The sequence below is a fragment of the Brassica oleracea genome, chromosome C8 (genome assembly GCF_000695525.1).
Source record: "Brassica oleracea var. oleracea cultivar TO1000 chromosome C8, BOL, whole genome shotgun sequence".
NCBI classification, from domain to species: domain Eukaryota; kingdom Viridiplantae; phylum Streptophyta; class Magnoliopsida; order Brassicales; family Brassicaceae; genus Brassica; species Brassica oleracea.
The window spans coordinates 34631833-34651448 of record NC_027755.1 but is presented as its reverse complement, the minus strand read 5'-3'; the positions used below and the strand labels follow the sequence as shown (position 1 = coordinate 34651448).

At 39.5% G+C, this 19616-nt stretch overlaps 3 protein-coding genes across 4 annotated transcripts; 1 reads left to right on the top strand and 2 right to left on the bottom strand.

Moving 5' to 3' along the window:
* Nucleotides 1-7353: 7353 nt before the first annotated feature.
* Nucleotides 7354-9838, top strand: LOC106311532. Its single transcript, XM_013748722.1, has 6 exons — nt 7354-7576; nt 7683-7916; nt 7989-8162; nt 8647-8753; nt 8836-9059; nt 9138-9838. The coding sequence occupies exons 1-6, from the start codon at nt 7472-7474 to the stop codon at nt 9578-9580; spliced, it is 1287 nt and encodes a 428-aa protein (XP_013604176.1). The 5' UTR covers nt 7354-7471; the 3' UTR covers nt 9581-9838.
* An 84-nt stretch (nt 9839-9922) lies between these two features.
* LOC106311531 (F-box/LRR-repeat protein At3g58930-like) lies at nt 9923-12047 on the bottom strand. Of its 2 annotated transcripts, none has more exons than XM_013748721.1 (4): nt 11860-12047; nt 10711-11723; nt 10501-10641; nt 9923-10423 (listed from the first exon to the last, which is right to left on the bottom strand). In XM_013748721.1, exons 2-4 carry the CDS (start codon nt 11698-11700, stop codon nt 10070-10072), a joined length of 1485 nt encoding a protein of 494 aa, XP_013604175.1. In that variant the 5' UTR covers nt 11701-11723; nt 11860-12047; the 3' UTR covers nt 9923-10069. The 2 variants fall into 2 exon arrangements, with proteins under 2 accessions (XP_013604175.1, XP_013604174.1); XM_013748720.1 differs by having other exon boundaries at nt 10711-11728; nt 11860-11983.
* Nucleotides 12048-12105: 58 nt separating this feature from the next.
* LOC106311530 (DNA-directed RNA polymerase 3, chloroplastic) lies at nt 12106-17057 on the bottom strand. The gene is made up of 18 exons (XM_013748719.1): nt 16162-17057; nt 15894-16082; nt 15691-15824; nt 15538-15607; nt 15404-15462; nt 15178-15295; nt 14971-15084; nt 14754-14885; nt 14269-14685; nt 14133-14183; nt 13969-14039; nt 13778-13862; nt 13549-13701; nt 13390-13464; nt 13213-13302; nt 13077-13124; nt 12756-12974; nt 12106-12671 (listed from the first exon to the last, which is right to left on the bottom strand). The coding sequence occupies exons 1-18, from the start codon at nt 16951-16953 to the stop codon at nt 12561-12563; spliced, it is 2928 nt and encodes a 975-aa protein (XP_013604173.1). The 5' UTR covers nt 16954-17057; the 3' UTR covers nt 12106-12560.
* Nucleotides 17058-19616: the final 2559 nt, after the last annotated feature.

Genomic DNA, 19616 nt, shown 5'->3' with positions numbered 1-19616 from the left:
TTCGATTAGTTGCCCCCGACTGATGACGAATGGAGAATGTGAATTGCTGGGGATAAGAGATCCAACCAGCATGCCGAGAAGAAACTTTTGCTTGACTATCTAGATGGCGTAGAGCATCATGGTCGGTGAACAACACAAAGTCCCGATGAACGAGATAGTGACGCCAATGTTTAATAGCTTGAACAATGGCATAAAACTCGACATCGTATGTGCTATAGCGGCTGCGAGCACCGGCCAACTTCTCACTAAAATAGGCCACCGGACGCCCACGCTGACTGAGGACTGCACCGATTCCAAGTTTTGATGCATCACAATGTAGTTCGAAGGTAGCAGAGAAGTCGGGAAGGACAAGAATTGGAGCTGAAGTCAACTTTTCCTTTATTAAGTTGAAAGCCACGAATGCTTCTTGCGTCCAAGTAAATCGTCCCTCTTTCATGCAAGACGTTATTGGCGCCATTATAGTACTGAAGTGCTCGACGAAGCGTCTATAGAACGAGGCAAGACCATGAAAGCTGCGTATGTCAGAAATTGATTTTGGTACAGGCCACGACCGGACAGCGTCAATTTTATACATATCCACCGAGAGTCCTTTATCCGAGACTATATATCCTAGGAAAAGGACTTGCGACACGCCAAACTCACACTTTTGTGTTGCTGCGAAAAGCTTCTCTCGACGTAGAACGGTAAGGACTTGTCGCAAATGGTCCTTATGTTCGCTGATCGAAGGGCTAAAGATGAGTATGTCGTCAAAGTAGACGACAACAAAGCGGCCGATGAATTCGCGGAGAGCTTGGTTCATAATCCTCATAAAGGTACTAGGAGCATTAGACAAGTCGAAAGGCATAACTAACCATTCAAAAAGACCTTCACGAGTTTTAAAAGCTGTCTTCCATTCATCACCGGGACGAATTCGAATCTGATGATAACCGCTCTTGAGGTCGATTTTGGAAAAAAATTTTGCTGACCCAATCTGATCCAATAGGTCATCTAATCTTGGAATTGGAAACCTGTAGCGGATGGTTATTTTGTTGATCGCGCGACTATCCACACACATACGCCACGTACCGTCTTTTTTAGGAATCAAAAGAGCTGGGACTGCACATGGACTTAGACTTTCTTTAATGTGTCCCTTGCGGAGCAGATCTTCGACCTGTCGACGCAGTTCCTCATGTTCGCTCGGGCTCATACGGTAATGTGGTCTATTGGGAAGAATTGCACCGGGAACGAGATCGATCTGATGTTGTATATCTCATAGAGGGGGTAAACCTTCCGGTAAGTTTGCGGGAAAGACGTCGGGAAAGTCGTTTAAAACCGCTGACAAGGCCATGTTTGATGGAGAAGGAGCTGCCGTTGTGGCGGTTTCTTGTGTCGTCGGTATGATGGCGAAGGCGTGATCCGCTAATCTCAACTCTGAGATGAAAGTGGAGTATGAACACAACATCGTGGTAGAGCGTTGATGTGGTGTGGGGGACGTTGCCTGTTTGGCTGGAGGAGTAGGCGACGCAGGAGTGGGCGGCTCGCGAGATGGCAAAAGGACGATCTGTTGTGCATTCCATGTGAAGCTATAAGTATTTGTAACTCCCTCATGCGTCACTCGGCGATCATACTCCCATGGTCTTCCTAGTATGAGGTGACTAATATCCATTGGTGCAATATCAAAGTAAAGACGATCTTTATATATTGGTCCCACTGAAAAAGACACCAGGGCACGCTGTGTGATACGTAAGTTCACACTCTCTGACAACCATCCCAAAGAATACGGCGCCGGGTGGGGTTCTGCGGTAATGCCCAACTCCTTTACTGCGTCTTCCGAGATTACATTGCGACAGCTTCCTGAATCTATTATAAAGCTACATATGCGGTCTTGGATGGTACAAATCGAGCGGAAGATGCTTGTACGTAACCATTTGTCATCTTGTTGTCGTGGTGCAAGACAAGAACGATGAAGAAGTAGAAGATGACCACTATCGCCCGCTGTTTGGTGGACTAAGGTGTCGTTCTCGCCATCATCTTCTTCCTGAGAGTCGTAGACGTCGAGTTCATCTACTGGTTCATTGATGACTAGTCCTCGGCGTGTAGCATGAGGACACGCTGTCTGTCTGTGTCCTTGTTCACCGCAAGAGTAGCAACGCAAAGCGTTTGGTCGTGTTGAACGGCGTAGTTGTTGCTCATCTTGTGTCGCAGGTTTTGTGACAGAAGGGGAAGCATCACCAGCGTCTTTAATTGTTGTAGCCGGATTGGTGCTTACTGTTTGGTCCTGAGATCGCGAACGTGTAGAGGAAGAATTCCAGTTAGACGATCGTGATTGCTGTTCAAGAGACGCTGCACGTTGCTGTGCTTCGCTGATCGTTGAAGGATCGAACTGAGCCATTGCTGTCTGTAATTGAGATCGGAGACCTCCAATAAAACGTGATACCAGTTGAATTTGGCTGTCATTAATCTCATTACGAGTGAGGAGTAGTGCAAACTCCTCTGCGTATTCAACGACCGTACGAGATCCTTGTCGCAGATTTTGTAGTCTGGTGTACATAGTGCGTTCGTAATTATGAGGCAAGAAGGTTTGTCTCAGATGTTTAAGTAACTTGTCCCATGACTGGATAGGATTTTTTCCAGTTCGGGAACGAGTTGTTTTGAGTTGTTTCCACCATGTCGCCGCATGTCCCCGAAAACGCATTGCCACGAGAGGGACTCGCAGTGTGGGAGGAACTTGTTTAAAATCGAGAATTTCTTCCACGGAGACTAACCAGTCATTGAGATCATCGCCTTTGAGACCTCCATGAAATTCAGGAATGTCAACCTTGAAACTGTTTTCCCAGCGACTGTGGAAGTTTTCATGTTGACGAAGATCCTCTCTAAAAACGCGTCTATGGTCTTCTTCTTCTTCGTCGAAGATGTTGCGAGGTCGAACATCCCCAGGCGGAAACTGGTGTGGAAACCGTTGTTGGTGTTGACGAGGAGGATGATGAATAGGCGGGAGTTGTTGTTGTTGTGGTCGTTGTTGTGGTTGTATAGGTCGGAATGGAGCATTGTCGACCGGCTGGTCAAGCGGTTCCAAGCGAGTTATTAAGGCAGTTGTTAAGGCATCTAAACGAGTAGTTAGAGCACCTATTGCCGTTGTCAACGCACACTTTGTTGTTGTATGGATGATTGCGTTGAAGCGTGCATCTCCCCGAGTAGGTTTCGTAGTTCAGTAAATTCCGAAGTGGCTCCCTCTGGGTTTTGATCCCGCTGGTCGCCACCAAGTCCTCCTGTTTTCTTTAACATTGAAAACCGAAAGTTCTTTCCCGAACGTGCTGATTCTGATACCAACTGATAGAGAGCGGAAGCTTAGGTAACAAGTAATCTAACAAAAACTTGAAAAGAACTTGTAAGATCGATAGATTCTTGGCGCGTTGATACTCTCAACGAAGCAAGAAGGTCTTTTGATATTGACGATACTCTCGGCAAGATCAAAATAGGGTTAGAGTACTCCTCTAAGTGCTTTTATAAGCTCTGTACGTAAACTGAAGTTTTATAAATCAAAGTAGCGTAACCAATACAAAGTCTAAAGTTTAATATATAAACTAATTCTAAAAAGCCAAGTCCTAATTCGAAAAGGAAATCTAGTATTATCTATTCCTATAATTAAAAGGAAAACCATACGGAAAGCTCAAGTAAAGGCCGAGGTTTGAACGAGGCCCATAGTAAAGACGGTGTGCTGCATCACATGTTGACTGGAAAGGAAGAGAGAGAGGCTCAATGGGCAGTTAATCAGAGGACACTTCACGGTTTGCAGCCAAAACAAGTTCACATCAGTCCTGAGCAAGGAACTTACAGAGAATTGTCTGAGATTACAGAGCAAGCTAAGAGAAGAGCTGAGATCACTAGGTCTAATAAACAGGTGTCTCAACGCTGAAGTATTACTAATTCTGTGACTGGAGCTAATCACCGAGTGGATGTTTTATATGTTAACAAGAGGGTTAGGGAGCTGCACACACTCAATGGACATGTGGAATCAGTGAGCGTGGTGAGAACGCTGGAGAGATCACCCGAAAATCGCTTTGGTCTACTTTTTTCATGAGAAGATAGATTGTGAAAAGACCTAGTAAATGAGAGACGGAAATCCTTAGTTTTTTTTAGATCTTTTAATGAGAAATAAAAAAATAGAAATATTATTTATATTGAGTAACTCTTCCAAAAAAACACTAAAATATTTTTTTGACCAAAAGATCGTAAGAAAATAATCAAAATATGTTTCACTAAAGATACGAAAAACTCGTTTTCCTTACTTCATAGATATATAAATATAAATAATTTTTAAATATTTTTTTTTTGTATTTTCAAAAAACATGTTTTCAATTCAAACCATTTTTGAAACTTTTTCTCCAAAATTTTATTTTAAAATCTGAAATTTTGTTTTGAAACTATTTTAAATATTAATACTTTCGTAATCTTAAACTTCATCCCTCCTAAAATTTCACCCTCGAATATAGATTCTAAATCTAGACTAATAACCGACAAAAGATATATTTGGATTACTCAATTAAAGGGATGTAAATATCTTATTCTTATTTAATAAAATATTTTGATCATTTTGACTATTGTGTACTATATTTATTAGTCTTAATATTTATGATAGAAAAAATTTAGTATTGTTCTAAGGAATTCACTTTAATATTTAAAGTTTATAAGATTATGTTATTTGTTAATTACAGGGTTTATTCCGTATTTATAAAAGTAAAAATATATTTTGACAAAGAAGATGAACTCAAAAAGTATAAAGAGACAAATCATTTTTTAATAGGAACCAATTAGCTAATTTTTTCAAAAAATTGTGGGAACTACAAGCGACGACAAAACAGACCAGATGAGACCTTTAGATAAGAAGCCACATCCGAATAAAACGCCACGTGGTAAATCCTCGTCTATTGCCGTCATTTACAAAAGAAAAGAGGGACCCACCTCTTACAATATCCATAACACACCCTCGTGTCGGCCTACGAATCAACCAATTATTCAAAAGAGAAAAGAAAAAATATTGCAAAATAACCTCATAAGTGAAGACAGAGACGAAATACTAACTGGGCAATCAAAATATTTCGAAATTTTATGGCTGAAAATACTTAATATAATCAATGGTTCGAAGCTGTTTCCTTGGCCTGAAGTAAGGACTGGTTCTGTCCACAAATGTGCAATGACAAACTACTCTAGGTGTAACAGATACATTTGCAAGGAGTTTGGTTATTGTCATGGATCAATGATTGGGTTGAATCTGTCATATATCTTAGGACTTGAGAATTCAACTTATTATAATTAGATCAATATCCGTCAAAACTCTTCCATCCATTTTTTTTTGTCAAAAGCTGTAAGGGATAATTGCGGCTGAGATAGCGACTAACTAGCTAATGCTTTGATAATGAGAGTTCACTAATAGATAATACCCCTGTTCTTTTCATGGACGCAGCGTCGGCTTCGGCGTCACAAAAATATAAGAGGATTAAAACTGACACGTCAGCAACATGTTAAACCAATAGAGTTAGAGGATGTCAATAATCGACGCTAATCGCAGGTCAACACATATTTAGAAGACGCTGATAAATACAGCGACGATGAAATCACGGAAAAGTCGAGTTGCGACAGTTGCCGGCGAAACTGTATAACGACGCTGTACTTAGATTTTTTTTTTGTTTGATAATTTTTTATCGCAGTCGCGGAAACCGCATCCAACAAAAGAACCGGGGTAATAGAAACACTAGTGTACCATATTTTCATTTACCTTTATTATAGACTTAATAAGGGACTGAAATATCGACTGAGATTTTTGCCATCTACAATCAACACATGCATATTTTTAAAACTAAACATGGGTTATGACAATACTAGTGTAAATTATTAAAACCGTAAATCTTGGCCAATGATATAATCATCGTTATATATATAGCGTCTAGGGTACTTTGGGGATGATTGGTTGGGGCCGTAGATGCTCTGGACATCGAAAATTTAGTCTACAACTATATATGTCAACCAATCGAACTTTGCTTTCCTTAAAAAACTCACTGCAAAAAAATCTCTCCAAAATCAAAATATGGCTGTAGAGAACTTTATTTCCAGAGCAAAAAATTAGTGCTTTAAAAATCTACAGCAAGGAAAGCTACAATAAATAAATCTACAGATTAAATTCTACAGCAAAAAATATAAAACTACAGCACTTACCAATCATCCCCAAATTTATCAATGCTGTTGTATGGAAATACCAGATTTTAATTTTAAAACATAATTTATACTCATGTTTTGAAATTAATGTTTTTTTTTTTTGCTTTGCACACATTAAACTAAAATTTGGTTATAAATACATTATTTTGTTTGATAATTTTTGACAATTTAAAGTAATAATAGTTCAATAAACGCAAATATAATTCTTAATTTTTATAAATTCTTATTAAGAATAAAAATACATAATAAGTTAAGACTATAATTTGATATATATATATATATCTTTTGAAAATAGATGGAGTATATAGTAAACATGTTGTCAAATACACACAAAGTTTTACAATTATAGCATAAAATTAGAAAATCAACTCTTATGAATTATAACTTGAAATAAATGTTAATAAAACTGATGATTGTTTAATTAAAACATTTAAATCTATTCTATTAGTAACCAACAATTTTGTTTTGTAAATTAATACTCAATCTGAGGTGTATGGGTTGATTGTTTAGTGTTGTGGTTGATATAAGGAGCAAAAAGGTATTTTATAACCACAAAATTCAACCAATCAATTTTTGCTTAATTTCTTAAATTCACAGCCTAATTCCCTTGTTTTCTAGTAAGTCAGTGAGTCTTACAATACACAATTAGTATTTACTTATTGAATTTTAATTTAAAATCACGATAAAATTCTATAGCTACAGAATAATGAATTTTATACTATACAACAAAAAAAATAGAAGAATCACGTGTGATAGTATGTTATTAGACATATTATACTGAAATATATTTGCTAATTAATGTTCAAAAAAAAAAATATATATATTTGCTAATATTGGAGAAAAATGAATATGGGAAGTACATGTGACGACAAAACAGACTTATTAGATAAGAAGCCACATCGGAATAAAATAACACGTGGCGAATCCTCTATCAATAGCCGTCATTTAAAAAAGCCAAACCGCGGGACCCACCTATCGATACATCCCATAAACACACACACTCGTGTCGGCCAGCGAATCAACCAACATATTCAAAAGAAAAATAAGAAATGACAAAAATAGCCTCCTAAAAAAGGACAAAGAGGAAGGGCTAATCTGGGTATTTTCGAGAAACTCAACTTTCTTTTTTTAAATAATAAAGTCTCGAGGAAGAAAGAGAAACATAATCCATCTCCCTCTCTCTCTTTCGCGTTTTTTAGATCTTCAAAATAAAATTCGTCACTCTCATTTGATTTCAATTCTTGTATCTTGTGAACCTTTATTCATTTTCAGTTTACTGATGAAATCGAGGAATCTAAGACCGGCGTCCAAGTTACCGGTCAAACTAGAGATCGTGGAAGATTTTCTGGAAGAAGAGAACGGTCCTGCTAACAAGCGATCTAAGGTTTTTTCCTTAAACTGATTTTGATTTCATTACATCTGACAATAACTCTCTTGTCGTGTCGTTTGTTTTCTTTTTTTAATTTTAATTTTTTTTTCTTTCTAATCAGGTATGGAGCAATGGAACAAGCGTGTCTCTTATACCACCGAACCTACTCGATGAGCCAAGTCCTTTGGGACTGAGCCTAAGAAAGAGCCCATCTCTTCAAGATCTCATTCAGATGAGACTCTCTCAAAGCGTTAAGAAAGAAACCATTGCCAATGCTTCTTCTCTTGTCGGAACCGTTGAGAAGCTCAAAGCTTCAAACTTTCCTGCTACCCTTCTCAGGATTGGCCAATGGGAGGTGAGTTCTGCATACAATATCTTGTTTTTCGCCTTGCGAGTTTACATGGGAATCTAAGTTCTTGTTTGTTAGTATAAATCGAGGTATGAAGGTGATCTGGTGGCGAAATGTTACTTTGCAAAACACAAACTTGTGTGGGAAGTATTGGAACAAGGACTTAAGAGCAAGATCGAGATTCAGTGGTCAGATATAATGGCGTTGAAGGCAAGTTGTCCAGAAGATGAACCTGGAACGTTGACCATCGTGGTATAAAATGCATTCTTGTTGATCATTTCATTTATAAACTAGGGCTGGGATTTTTTACCGAACTTACCGAACCAAACCCAAAAGTTCGGTTTTTGGTTAGTTCGGTTCGAATGTTTGGTAAAAAAAAACTGGTTTTCGATTCGTAATCAGTTAATTCGGTTTTATAAAAAAATTCCAAACAGTACCAATCTTAACTGAAATTCCGAATCGAACTAACCAAAATCCGAAATCCGAAATAACCTAACTAACCAAAAAAATTCGAATTTTATTTAACTTAGACCGAAAATTTTAACTAAACTAACTATAAACTTTAAGCTTAGATAATTTTTTTTGAAACCGAACCAAACCAAAAAAAAAATTTGGTTCGCTTCGGTGAGATTTCAACCAACCCGAACGAACCGACCCCGAAGAAACCGAACCCGCATGCCTAACATAAACCTTATTGTACCTTGGTTTTTGAATTGGTTTCTTGTCTGTTACACAGCTGGCAAGGCGGCCGTTGTTTTACAGGGAGACTAATCCGCAGCCTAGGAAGCATACTTTGTGGCAGGCAACATCAGATTTTACTGATGGTCAAGCCAGCATGAACAGGTGAAATAACATGTCTGTTGTGTGTCCTTGTCCTTTTAATGTACACAGGCCTAATCGAGAGTGGTGTGTGTGTGTATGGTAGGCAACATTTTCTGCAAAGTCCCCCAGGGATATTGAGCAAGCATATAGAGAAGCTTCTCCAGTGCGATCATCGCTTGTTCTGTCTAAGCCGAGAACCAGAGATGTATTTCGACACGCTCTTCTCTGATACACGACAGTCTATATTCGAGGATCCTTCAGTGTCTGGGGCTCAGTCATCATCAGAACATATGTCTCTGTTTCATGACGCGCTCTCGCCTAGCTCAGGTTTACAACTATCTTATAACTAGCCCTTCTTGTTTCTATTAGGAGGTTCTTATAGTGTTTCTTTTTTTTTTAACCCAGTGATGGATGCTCGTGCAATCGAAGGAGGAGTTGGTGCAAGAAACTGGAATCAGATACACCAATCTATCTCGATGAATGACTTCCTTGCGCTTCTGTCGGATCAAGCTAACTGCGAGAACAACCCTGAGTTTGAGGACATGAAACAGCTGCTGCTAAGCGACGCGCAGGCCGAGACATCGGATGAGAAGTGTGTAATGTCGAAGGTGAACTCTTTCTACAACCTCTTGCAGACCGCTGCTAACGATGGGAAAGAGATTGGACTAGATAACAACAACAACAACAAGAGATACAACAAAACTGAAGAAGGCGGTATAGTTCTTGATCATGCTTCGAGCAGCATGTCAAGGAAAGACTCGTTCAGTGACCTGTTAGCACACCTTCCTAGGATCACATCCCTACCAAAGTTCTTGTTCAACATTTCAGAAGAAGACGGTGATGCATAGCGACGAGGAACGGGTCGCCATATAATTGATTCGTATAATGTGACAACAAGTCTAGGAATCTTGAACAAGTAGCTGTATATTAATTTCTCTTTATCAAGAGAAGTTGTGCTCTTTTTTGTAAAAGTGTTTGATTTGTTAGGAACGTGTGTTTGGTGATGAATCCATGTAAAGAAGAACGTGTTTTCTGATGGCGTTTTTCTAAAGCCATTTTTGTTTGAAACATATATTAATACCAAACTGTAACAAGCTCTGTCTTTATTTCATGTTGTCCAGTAACAAATTAAAAGGTTAGGGTGCAGGTTGTTAAATTTAGCACCTAAGTGACTGATAAAGATGCGAAGATCAAAGGCAAAGACGATGATAGAGCAAAACAATGGAAGCAGATTCGGTTTAGCCATTGGTTTGGTTTGCAAACAGTTTACAAAGCCAACTAAAGAGGCAGAAGTCTAATAAACGCAAAACTAAGAGCAAGCGAAGTTTTCGTTCTTTTCAGATATGTCCTTGTGCACGCCACTTCTTTTGCAAGAAACCACTCACCATGAGCTCGACGCTGCAACTCGGAAACAGCCTGCTGTAGAGATTGAACATCTCCTTGACACATTTAGACAACTCCGGGTTTCTGAGCTGCGTAGGCTCGTTGTCTTCAATGACGACGTCAAGCCTCTTCAAACCTGGAAAATAGTCCAAGAAATGCTTTATCATGGTCATCTCTTTCATCGTTGCTCGAAACCCCTGAATCTCCAACCTATTCACCGGACAAGCCCTGAGTGAACGACCTCTGCCTTCCCGAGATATGCAGGGACAAGCATCCCCACACTTATCAGTTTCGTAATGTAACAGACCCTGAAAGGATACAAAGGGAAACATAAAAAAAACTGCTTCTTAACACATGTAAGTTTCATGGTTTACAACAATTCTACCTCAAGGATTATAGTTTCTAGACGCGGACAGTTCTTAAGAAGAGCTGGCATTGCTTGCCATCCTCGACCCTCTTCACTCGTAATGCCTAAGAACTTGAGGTTGTTGAACACTGGCATTGTATCACAGCATTGAGAAAGCACCTGAAAACAAGACATTAATGTCACACAAGTATATTAGACAAGAGAACATAACAGACAAGAAAACTGAACCTCGAGAGTATCAGCAGTGAAGGAAAGCTTCTGAACATTCTGTATCCCATTCATGAGCTTCACCACATTACCAAAGTTGACAAAAACATTACCCTCATCATCATCCTCCTCCTCTAACAACAACTCATTGTCTGGCTCTCTTAGTCGCTTAACCTGTTTATCAGTTAGTATAAGATTGATCGTAGCATCACACAACTTCTTCATATTGACTAACGGATAGTCTTCCGCAACCAAGTCATAGTAGCTTAACACACGCAGGTTCGGAGTATCAAAAGAAACACTAGTCGGATTCACAAACTCTTCACAGCCCGTGCCGTGGAGACTCAGCGTCCTCAGGGTCGAACTCGACACGGTCACATCCGACTCTCTCCACTCCATGCTACCCATCCGTAGCTCCTCAAGCGCAGTGAAAGAAGGAATAAACTCTTCAACCTCGCCGCAGAAAATCAAGTCAGAGTCAATGCTAAGACTCTTAAGCATACCTAAGGCTAAAGAATCACTCCAGATTCCGCCCGGCCACCACCAATCAACGCAATGCTCGCTTCTTAGCTTCAGTTTAACGAGCGTGCGACTAAGGAACAACTCTCTAGGCAACTGGTAGCTATCCTCTTCGGTATCCTCGCAAGTGAAATCAGTGAAGAGGCTCAGTTCCGAAACGCCGCGTTGCAGGACGTTGCATATCCAACGGTTGACGGTGTCCGGATGGATGCCGGTGATGCATTTTAGGGAGAAGGTGTTGATGGGAGAGTCGCCCTGCATAGCGAGCACGCTGTCCACGAAACGGACGAAGCTCTGACGAATGTGTTGCCTCTCTCCTTTGCCGTCTTGGGGATGGATGAAGACGGAGTCGTCGATGTCGAGGTTGGGATTGAGTTTCCAGAGGTTGAGCCATCTCTTTGAGAGGGAAGAAGTCACAACGGCGGACTTTGTGGGGAGGAGGGAGAGGATGTGATAGAGAAGCTCGTCTGGTAGACTGCTGAGACGATCCATCACACAAACGCTAAGCCAAAAGTCTATGCTTCAAATAAAAAACAGAGTTAGCTAAAACACTTAGAGCAATGACCCTAAAGTTAGGGTTTTTCAGGGAGTGCATGCAGTGAGAGTTGAATATATGAAACTACAAGCAAGGACATGGAAGAAAGCACATACCCAGATGAAGGTAGAGAGGAAAGTCAGAGGCTTTTCACTCTGGAGGAAGAAGACAAGAGGACATGAAGGATTAGAACTCAAGGCGGCGGATGGAGGCAGAGTCGAGAGTCTAGATTCTAGAATGAATGTCGGTTCTATTTTATCAGTTGTTTTTTAATATCCCGGTTTAATTTGGCAAACAAACCGGGACTGCTAACCTTTGGGGGGTACGAATGTAATAATAAAACAATTCAGCACAAGTAGAGATACCCAGTGGCAAAGCCATTACTACTACATAACTGATCTATTAAGAGTCCCAAAAAGAGTTGGCTACAAAATCACAAGAGTAGCCTTCTGTTTTTTTTTTAGTTTCTTGTTTCTATACCAAGGTAGGTGTCTCTCTACTGTACAACAGTACGAATGACATACAACATTACAAAAACCTATTCTCTCATTTCCAGAAACACAAGCTTGATGCCAATAACTTTGCATCCATTATTCAATGATGCCTAGGATCCCCCTACCTGCTGAGCTAGAAACTTCTTAAACTTTTGTCTTGAGTAGATTTGTCTAAAAGCTTCTCTTCTGCAACATTTGCAGTAACAGTCTTTCGTGCTGATTCTGGTTCGTTCCATGTCCTTTTGAGGTGGTGGATGTTTTATTTACAGGCCCACCAAGAAAGACACCCCCAAGTTAAAAACTTACTCTTTTTTCCCGGTGACTCAGTTGAAGAAGTACTGTGATCTGAGCACTTCCTTTAAATCAAAATCACCTCTCTTTGGTACTGAAGGAAACACGAGATCCGGGTATGACTCTTGGAAACTTTGGAGTAACTGGATCAAGAAAAACATACGAGGCAGTAATTAACACCAAAGCTTATATCTCAACCAGAGAGAGAGAGTTATAAGGAGACTTACATCTTCAAGGATAGGTGTGCTGTAAAGCTCAACGAATTTCTCTCTAAGTATTCTGTTCATTGTGTCAACATCACATGCATGCGTCCAGTAGGAGTCATGCACACCTGCAAAGTTTAGGCCGGCTTCTCGACATGCAACAGCAGTCATCATCATGTGAGTGCCGTCCAGCGAGTGCACAAAGTTTGGAGGAAACGCTGTTCTTTGTTTCCTAACATCCACCTGAGGGATTAATAGAAATCTTTTTAGCTTACACAGATCATACAAGTGGAAATCTTGCTCATTGCTCATAAAAGAAAAGACCAAATAGGCTTTTTTTTTTACCGTGTTACCCTCTCGCTGAAGAGCCAAAACCTGAAGAGATGTTCTTATCTGCAACCAATCATTAGTTAAAAATTATTGGCGCCCAGCAGGATGATGATGATGATGATGATTGCGTAGCTTTACGTGAAACACTTACCAGATGTCTTTCACTTCTGCAATAGGGTTGCACAACAGGAAGTCCAAGAGGTGTTGTCCATCGCACTGAATTATTATCTGAAGCCATTATCTGTAAAGTTGACAAGTCAAAAACAAAACAGAAACACAGTTGCTAACTTAGAAACTGCAAAGTTCATAACATGATACAAGACCGTACCTTTGCACAATCACCAAGCCAGCTCATAATTGCTCGCGCCGCTTCAAATATCTCTCCCAGGGCTGCTAGTGTCACCTGAGAATAAATGTTTTTTTTTTAAAGTAAAACCAGAAAAAAAAAAAATTATTCGCGTGAAATGCTATTATGATTCTTTCTTACTTTTGCTGAATAGCAAGCCGCAGCAAATAACATTCTCTCGTCAGTGATAACACCTTTCTCCTCTAACCTCCTTTTGATTTGTTCACGCGCTCCAACATAGGTGACACCATACACCGACGTCATCACCGTCTGCTTTACCAGCTTCCTGTCCACCTGAAAGTAGAAGAAAACTTAGCAATAGCATCTCCCGGAAAGATAATGGTTTAAAAGGAAAAACACTAAGACTCACTTGATTGATAAGAATCTTTGCCAGTGCAGCGGTTGGGTTCGACTCAGGATCCTTATTGCTGTCCTTCTTCATTATTTCATGGACCCTATCTCACCACAAGCGAAGAAGAAAAGAGAGAGTAAGAAACAACGCATGGAATGATTCTAACTCTGAATAAACGTATTGACAGCATCGCATGATATGATTAATACCTGAATGAAATCTCAGAATAGACATCAGCTGGTTTTTCTCCCGCAACTAGATTAACTGCCGCAGCTTCAAACTGAGAGAAGCCAGTTTACAAGTAAATATGAGATTGCATATGACTTTGAACAAGACAAAAAGGAAGATTATAAATATTCACAAGTGAACCTACACTATCTCTTCCCAAAGCTGCATAATGCTGTAGACCATTGCATGACCCATCCTGCATATAACCAAATGATGTAAGAAAAAAAAAAAAAAAAAGTAGATTAGGAGCTAACAAATGAATATAAATTTATGGGGCTTACCTGATGTATAGGCAAGTGGGAGATTACAGAGTAAGGTGAAGGACTTTTCAAGGCCTGTGCCAGAACGACGCAAGCAGCTAAACACTGAAAAGGATCCTCAGCCTTCAACCACCATCGTCTCCCATGAATAGCATTTTCAGCTGAATCCATTATATCATCCAAATGGTTTTCCACGAAAGCCAGACGCCCCTCGTGCGAAAGCTTTTCAACACCGCCTGCGTAGAGGTTCGCTAAATGTATTTTCAGCCAGTACAAGCCTGACTTTCCTAGCGGCCGTCCTTCAGCAAACTCAAGGGTTCCACGGCAGAGATCAGAACTCAGATGATTCAGATGAGGATGCATTGGGTATGCACGGCCCCTGAAGTCGAGATTGTGAGGGTAGTAGAATCCTTCCTCGTCTTTCATTTTTCTAGCCACCTGAAACTCATTAACTTCAGTCCACATATTCTCTAGCAGGTCAAGACAGAACAAAACGAATTTCTTACAGAAAGCTTAAGCTCAACATCACATCTGAGAGAATGTCTCTCTCTGTTGGTCTTCTTGGCCTTTCGTACACTCCATTTCCAGGATTGGATTTCTTCTGGATCCTCAGAGGAAGGTTTCTCTGGTATGGGAACCTAAACAGCAAACAAGGTTGGTTCTTAAAATGAAACCTTGAAAAGTAAAAAGTCCGGAGATCCTATAAGAATTCTATTTACTTACGTCTTCCCGATTAACTAAGCCTGCAATGTTGCCTCCATCAGCCCAGAGCCTTTCTACCACATCAAGTATTTTCCTATTAACCCTCCACTTGGTGTTCCCAAGTGTATCCAACGCCTGTTCAAGTTACGGTTTTAGAACATTTATGTAAAACACTACAAGAAAGAAACAGCAAACACACATAATATAAGAGCAAAGATATCAATGTACCTCAAATACTCTATGGGCAGTCTTGGAACTAATATCTTTAAGTGCATCTTGCTGCTTTTTGGATCCATGAGTACGCATAATGTAGGAAGGCAAAAACAAATAACCACCCTTGTCATATCTACACATAACGTGTGAGCATGAGGTTTTTCAGTAACAGGGGCATGATTAATATGTAAGGGAGTAAAATCTAGAGCCAAAGAACAAAAAGGATTTGATCAAACCATACCCTCTCCATCTCTTTGGTGGTACCAACATTGGAACATAAGGAATTAACATATACTTAGCCTGCATGAGAGACAAGAACAATGAAAGATCATTTAATAGTTCATAGCTTTAAATCAAAGAGACATCTTAACTCACAGATTTATCAAGTCCTGCAAGGAGGAGCGAGTCGCATTCAATAACCCCATATCTCCTCACCAGCTTTGACCTACAAAGTCCAAACTCATTGAGAAAAACACCTTTTTTGCAATAGATACTCATCACATTAGTACGATGTTGAATATGGATTACCCTGGATACTTGGTCACGGTTTTAAACTTGTGTCTGAAAGCAGGTCGAAACTCGGGTATAGAGTCTCCTGACTGTGTCAGTGGAGGTTGCACATAAGCTGTTTCAATCAATAGTTCTAGCAAACGGCTTCCAAGCTGAAAAAAAAATTGATATGAGTCCAACAATAAAGACTGTCATCAAAAGAGTTTAAAATTGCCACAGACCTTAGCTTGTGTAGCTCGTCCCCATGGTTTGATACCTTCACTTTTCACCACTTTTAACGCATCAATAATCCTTTTCCTACGAATCAAACTGTTGACACGTTTCCTAAGCAACTGCTTATCCTTCAACTCCTCCTGCGAGTCCCCTGCATTGTTCTTCCGAGTTCTCTTCAAGAAGTTATGAATCCTCACCTAAAAAAAATCAAACCAAAAACCACCACTCATTCATAATTGCTTTTTACTGCTCCAATAAACTATACTAAACCCATACCTCATGCTCTATAGCTATGCCAATACTAACAGCAGCCTGAACAACTTGGATACACCCATCCTCATGTCCGGACATAACCAAACCCATCATCTTATGCATCACAATAACAGCCATTTTGTCAGCAGGCAAGAGCTCGATGTGAGGCGCGTAAGCCGCTCTGACCTTCTTGCTCTTGTTCTTCTGCAGCCTCTGCTCCCTCTCTATCACCTCTTTCAACGGCTGGAACCAACCCAGGAACATGTGTTTCACGTAAGGCAAGTTGGGAGCGAGGCTCTTCTCGCACATCTCCTTCTCCAAGTCTCTGTACTCGTCAACCATCCTCTCCCAGGCCTCTGTCTCCTCCTTCACCTGCCGCCTCCTCAGGGAATCGAACTTCCTCTTGTCGATGTCCTTCCGCTCGATCTTCACAACCATTTTGGTCAGACCCTTGAGAAACAAGGCGGAGATCCACGGCGGGTCTTGCGTGAAGAGCCTCCTCGTCGCCGAAAGTTCGTTCCTTTCGACGGGGTTCTCGGTAAAGGCGGCTCCTTTGATGGCTCCGGCGAAGGAGTCGTGGCTCTCGATGAGGTTTCCGTGGAAATGGACGGTGGTGGGTTTCTCGGTGACGGAGAGAGAGGTGGAAGAGGAAGGAGAAGCTGCTGAGATCGGAGGTAGGAGGCGTTTGGTGGGTTTGCGGCGGAAGAGGGCGGAGGGGGAAGGAGGTTTAAGCCAGGTGACTAGGGAAGTTTGGGGGTGAAAGAGAGAGGTTTGGTTTAGGGAGAGAGAAGGAGAAGGCGCCGAGGGGGAAGCCATGGGAGGAGGAAGAAGGTGGAGGAGATAGAAGATAAGGTCTTATGAACATTTGAAGAAGAGAAAGAAATTTTGTGAAGGGAACAACAATCCAACAAACCTCTCTAAAACCTCTACTCTTTTGTTTTTATCTCAATAGATATTTCTCCCTACAAACAAATTTCCATTATATTTCTAGAAATTAATTAAAAAAAAAGTGAACATTAAAAAAAACAGTTCTCACAAATGATTTTTAAGGTTTATTTACCAAAACAGCCCACGATGAAAAAATGATCAAAACAAATTTCATTAAAGAGGTAAAAAGTCTTAATATCATAGTTTTATAAATCTTTAAATGTACATAATTATTTCATTAAATAATAAAAATAAAATAAATAAATAACTTTTTTTTTGAATTCTAACTTTTTATTTTTGAACACTGGTCTATGTCCTCTTTAGTTCTTGTATAATGTTCTCACATTTCTTTTCTTGTTGGAAGGATCGACTTCATTTTAGATGGTTGAGAGCTTGCACCGATGTATTGTTTTTTTTTTGTCTCAATTACTGTCTGGAATTTGAAATTCTACTTTGTTTTCTTTGCTTAAGTTTTCTGTAGAGACGATGTTGAGTCCATCTGCTTCAATGGAAACAATATGTATGTGCACAAGTCCAAACCAATTTCGATTTCAATTTTCAAATACAAAAACAATGAGAAGAAATTCTCAGGTTCACCACCCGAGTGAATCTAGAAGTTCACCATCCAATCACCATTAGCCACGTCACATTCAGTTTCTGAAAAAAAAAATTAGTATTTATCGCCAAAAAAAGGAAAAAAGAAAAAGAAATAGAAAACGTTGTTGACGGCATCGGATGACTGTAACCCTATTCTTATGTCGTCGTTGTTATGTTGTTTCTTCTGATTCATCCCTATAGCCATAAGTTTGTAATTCTTAGATATTGTTTAATCACGCCAAATTCTCAATAATTAACTAATGAATTCTGCAAAGATGTTTTCGATTTCATTTTACATATTATGCTTTTGTTTTGGTACGTAGGTTGAAACATTCGCCTAATTTGGTGTGGTATTTATGTGCCTCACATTGGGTCTAGAATTCTCCACTGCTAAGGTGAGATCAACGTCTTTTGTTTACTTTAAAGTTTTTAGCCTTGAATCTCTTCTTCTTTTACAATCTTATATGGTGAGTTCCCTTTGAAATCATGAGACTCCCTCTTGCTGAAACTTCCTCTTGCTTGATTCTCAGAATCTTTTTGTTCACTGATTTGTTTTATTTTCTTCTGAGTTTTCTCCATATCTACAACCAGCTTCCCATTAGCTTTCTTCAACCAGCTGTTGCTCACTCTCAGGTATGCTTCTTCTTTTCTGTTTCGTATCTTTTTTAATCATCAGACACTCTAGCACACTTGGGAGATCGTAGTATTTTCTTAGCCTTTATGTTTGGTTTAATATAGAAGGAGAGAAACAAAATCAATTTTGGTAAAGCCATGGAAAGAAGAAGAAAATGAAAAGTCATGGAAAAAAAGAATAAAAGCCATTGATGAATCAGAAGAAACAAACGTAAGAATAGGGTTACAGTCACCCGACGCCGTCAACAACGTTTTCTATTTCTTCCTTTTTTCCTTTTTTGGCGATAAATAATTATTTTTCCTCTTTTTTTCAGAAACTGAATGTAACTTGGCGAATGGTGATTGGATGGTGAACCTCTAGATTCACTCTAGGGGTGAATCTGGTTCACCCTAGGGAGTGAACCTAAGAATTTCTCAACAAAGAGACCGGAGATTAAGTTAAATGTTAAACAAGTTTCTAACTCATATCAAAATATAAACAAGTCAAGTAAGCTTCTTTCTAAAAGATCAAACTTTTTCAAGCAGAAAAACGAGAATATCGACATAGATTCGGACCAATAAAAACTAAGAAATAAGAAGAAGAAGCTGCGATTGATTTTTTAGAAGCTTAGATGGAGCCGAATAGAGAGAGTCTAGACAATTTATAGAGGGCAGATGTACATTGCAGTCATTATGGGGTTGAATTGAGGAGAATTTTTTGGGAGCTAGGGTTCTTTCGACACAGAGAAGAGAAAAAGCCAAGATAAAATCGAAGAGTCGACATATGTATAACAGGTTATGTGTTGTCATTAAACTCGGCCATGTCCGGGTTTTGAATCGGATAACCGATTATACCTGACCCAACCTCCTAACTGTTGGTTTATTAAAATCCAGTGGGGTTTTCCCTTACATCCATAACCGGTCCGAAACCGGTAATTTGGTTCGGTTAGAGGTTCAAATTTCATATAAGTTAAAAACGCTTAGGCCTAGCAAAGACCCGTAAAATTTCAAAATTTTGTCTTAAATAAAAAATCTAAAAAAAAATAGTTATTATTAAATAAAATTTGAAAGAGTTGAAAAAATCTATTAAGTTTTTTTCCGTATGTATAAATAGAGTTTTCAAAAATTAATTTAGAATGGATAAAAATATTATTGTGGTTCAGCATTTATTTCTAGTGGTAACTTATCTTACGGTGCATTATGACGCCCATTAGGTTGTTGACACTAATGTTTAAACTATGTTTTGCTGTAAAAGTTTGGTTTGATGCACCGGTTTGCATAGCTTATATGAATTGACTCTGTTTCTTTTAAAGTTTTTATCTTTGTTTCTCTATTACCAAAAA

Coding starts and splice junctions, on each gene's coding strand:
- LOC106311532 (XM_013748722.1), top strand. CDS start 7,472: ATGAAATCGAGGAATCTAAGACCGGCGTCCAAGTTACCGGTCAAACTA. Junction 7,917..7,988: donor TCAGGATTGGCCAATGGGAG/GTGAGTTCTGCA, acceptor CTTGTTTGTTAG/TATAAATCGAGGTATGAAGG. Junction 8,754..8,835: donor GGTCAAGCCAGCATGAACAG/GTGAAATAACAT, acceptor TGTGTATGGTAG/GCAACATTTTCTGCAAAGTC.
- LOC106311531 (XM_013748721.1), bottom strand. CDS start 11,700: ATGGATCGTCTCAGCAGTCTACCAGACGAGCTTCTCTATCACATCCTC. Junction 10,642..10,710: donor TCACTGCTGATACTCTCGAG/GTTCAGTTTTCT, acceptor TCTTGTTTTCAG/GTGCTTTCTCAATGCTGTGA. Junction 10,424..10,500: donor TAGAAACTATAATCCTTGAG/GTAGAATTGTTG, acceptor GTATCCTTTCAG/GGTCTGTTACATTACGAAAC.
- LOC106311530 (XM_013748719.1), bottom strand. CDS start 16,953: ATGGCTTCCCCCTCGGCGCCTTCTCCTTCTCTCTCCCTAAACCAAACC. Junction 15,608..15,690: donor ACCGTGACCAAGTATCCAGG/GTAATCCATATT, acceptor TGGACTTTGTAG/GTCAAAGCTGGTGAGGAGAT. Junction 14,040..14,132: donor CAGCTTTGGGAAGAGATAGT/GTAGGTTCACTT, acceptor GGCTTCTCTCAG/TTTGAAGCTGCGGCAGTTAA.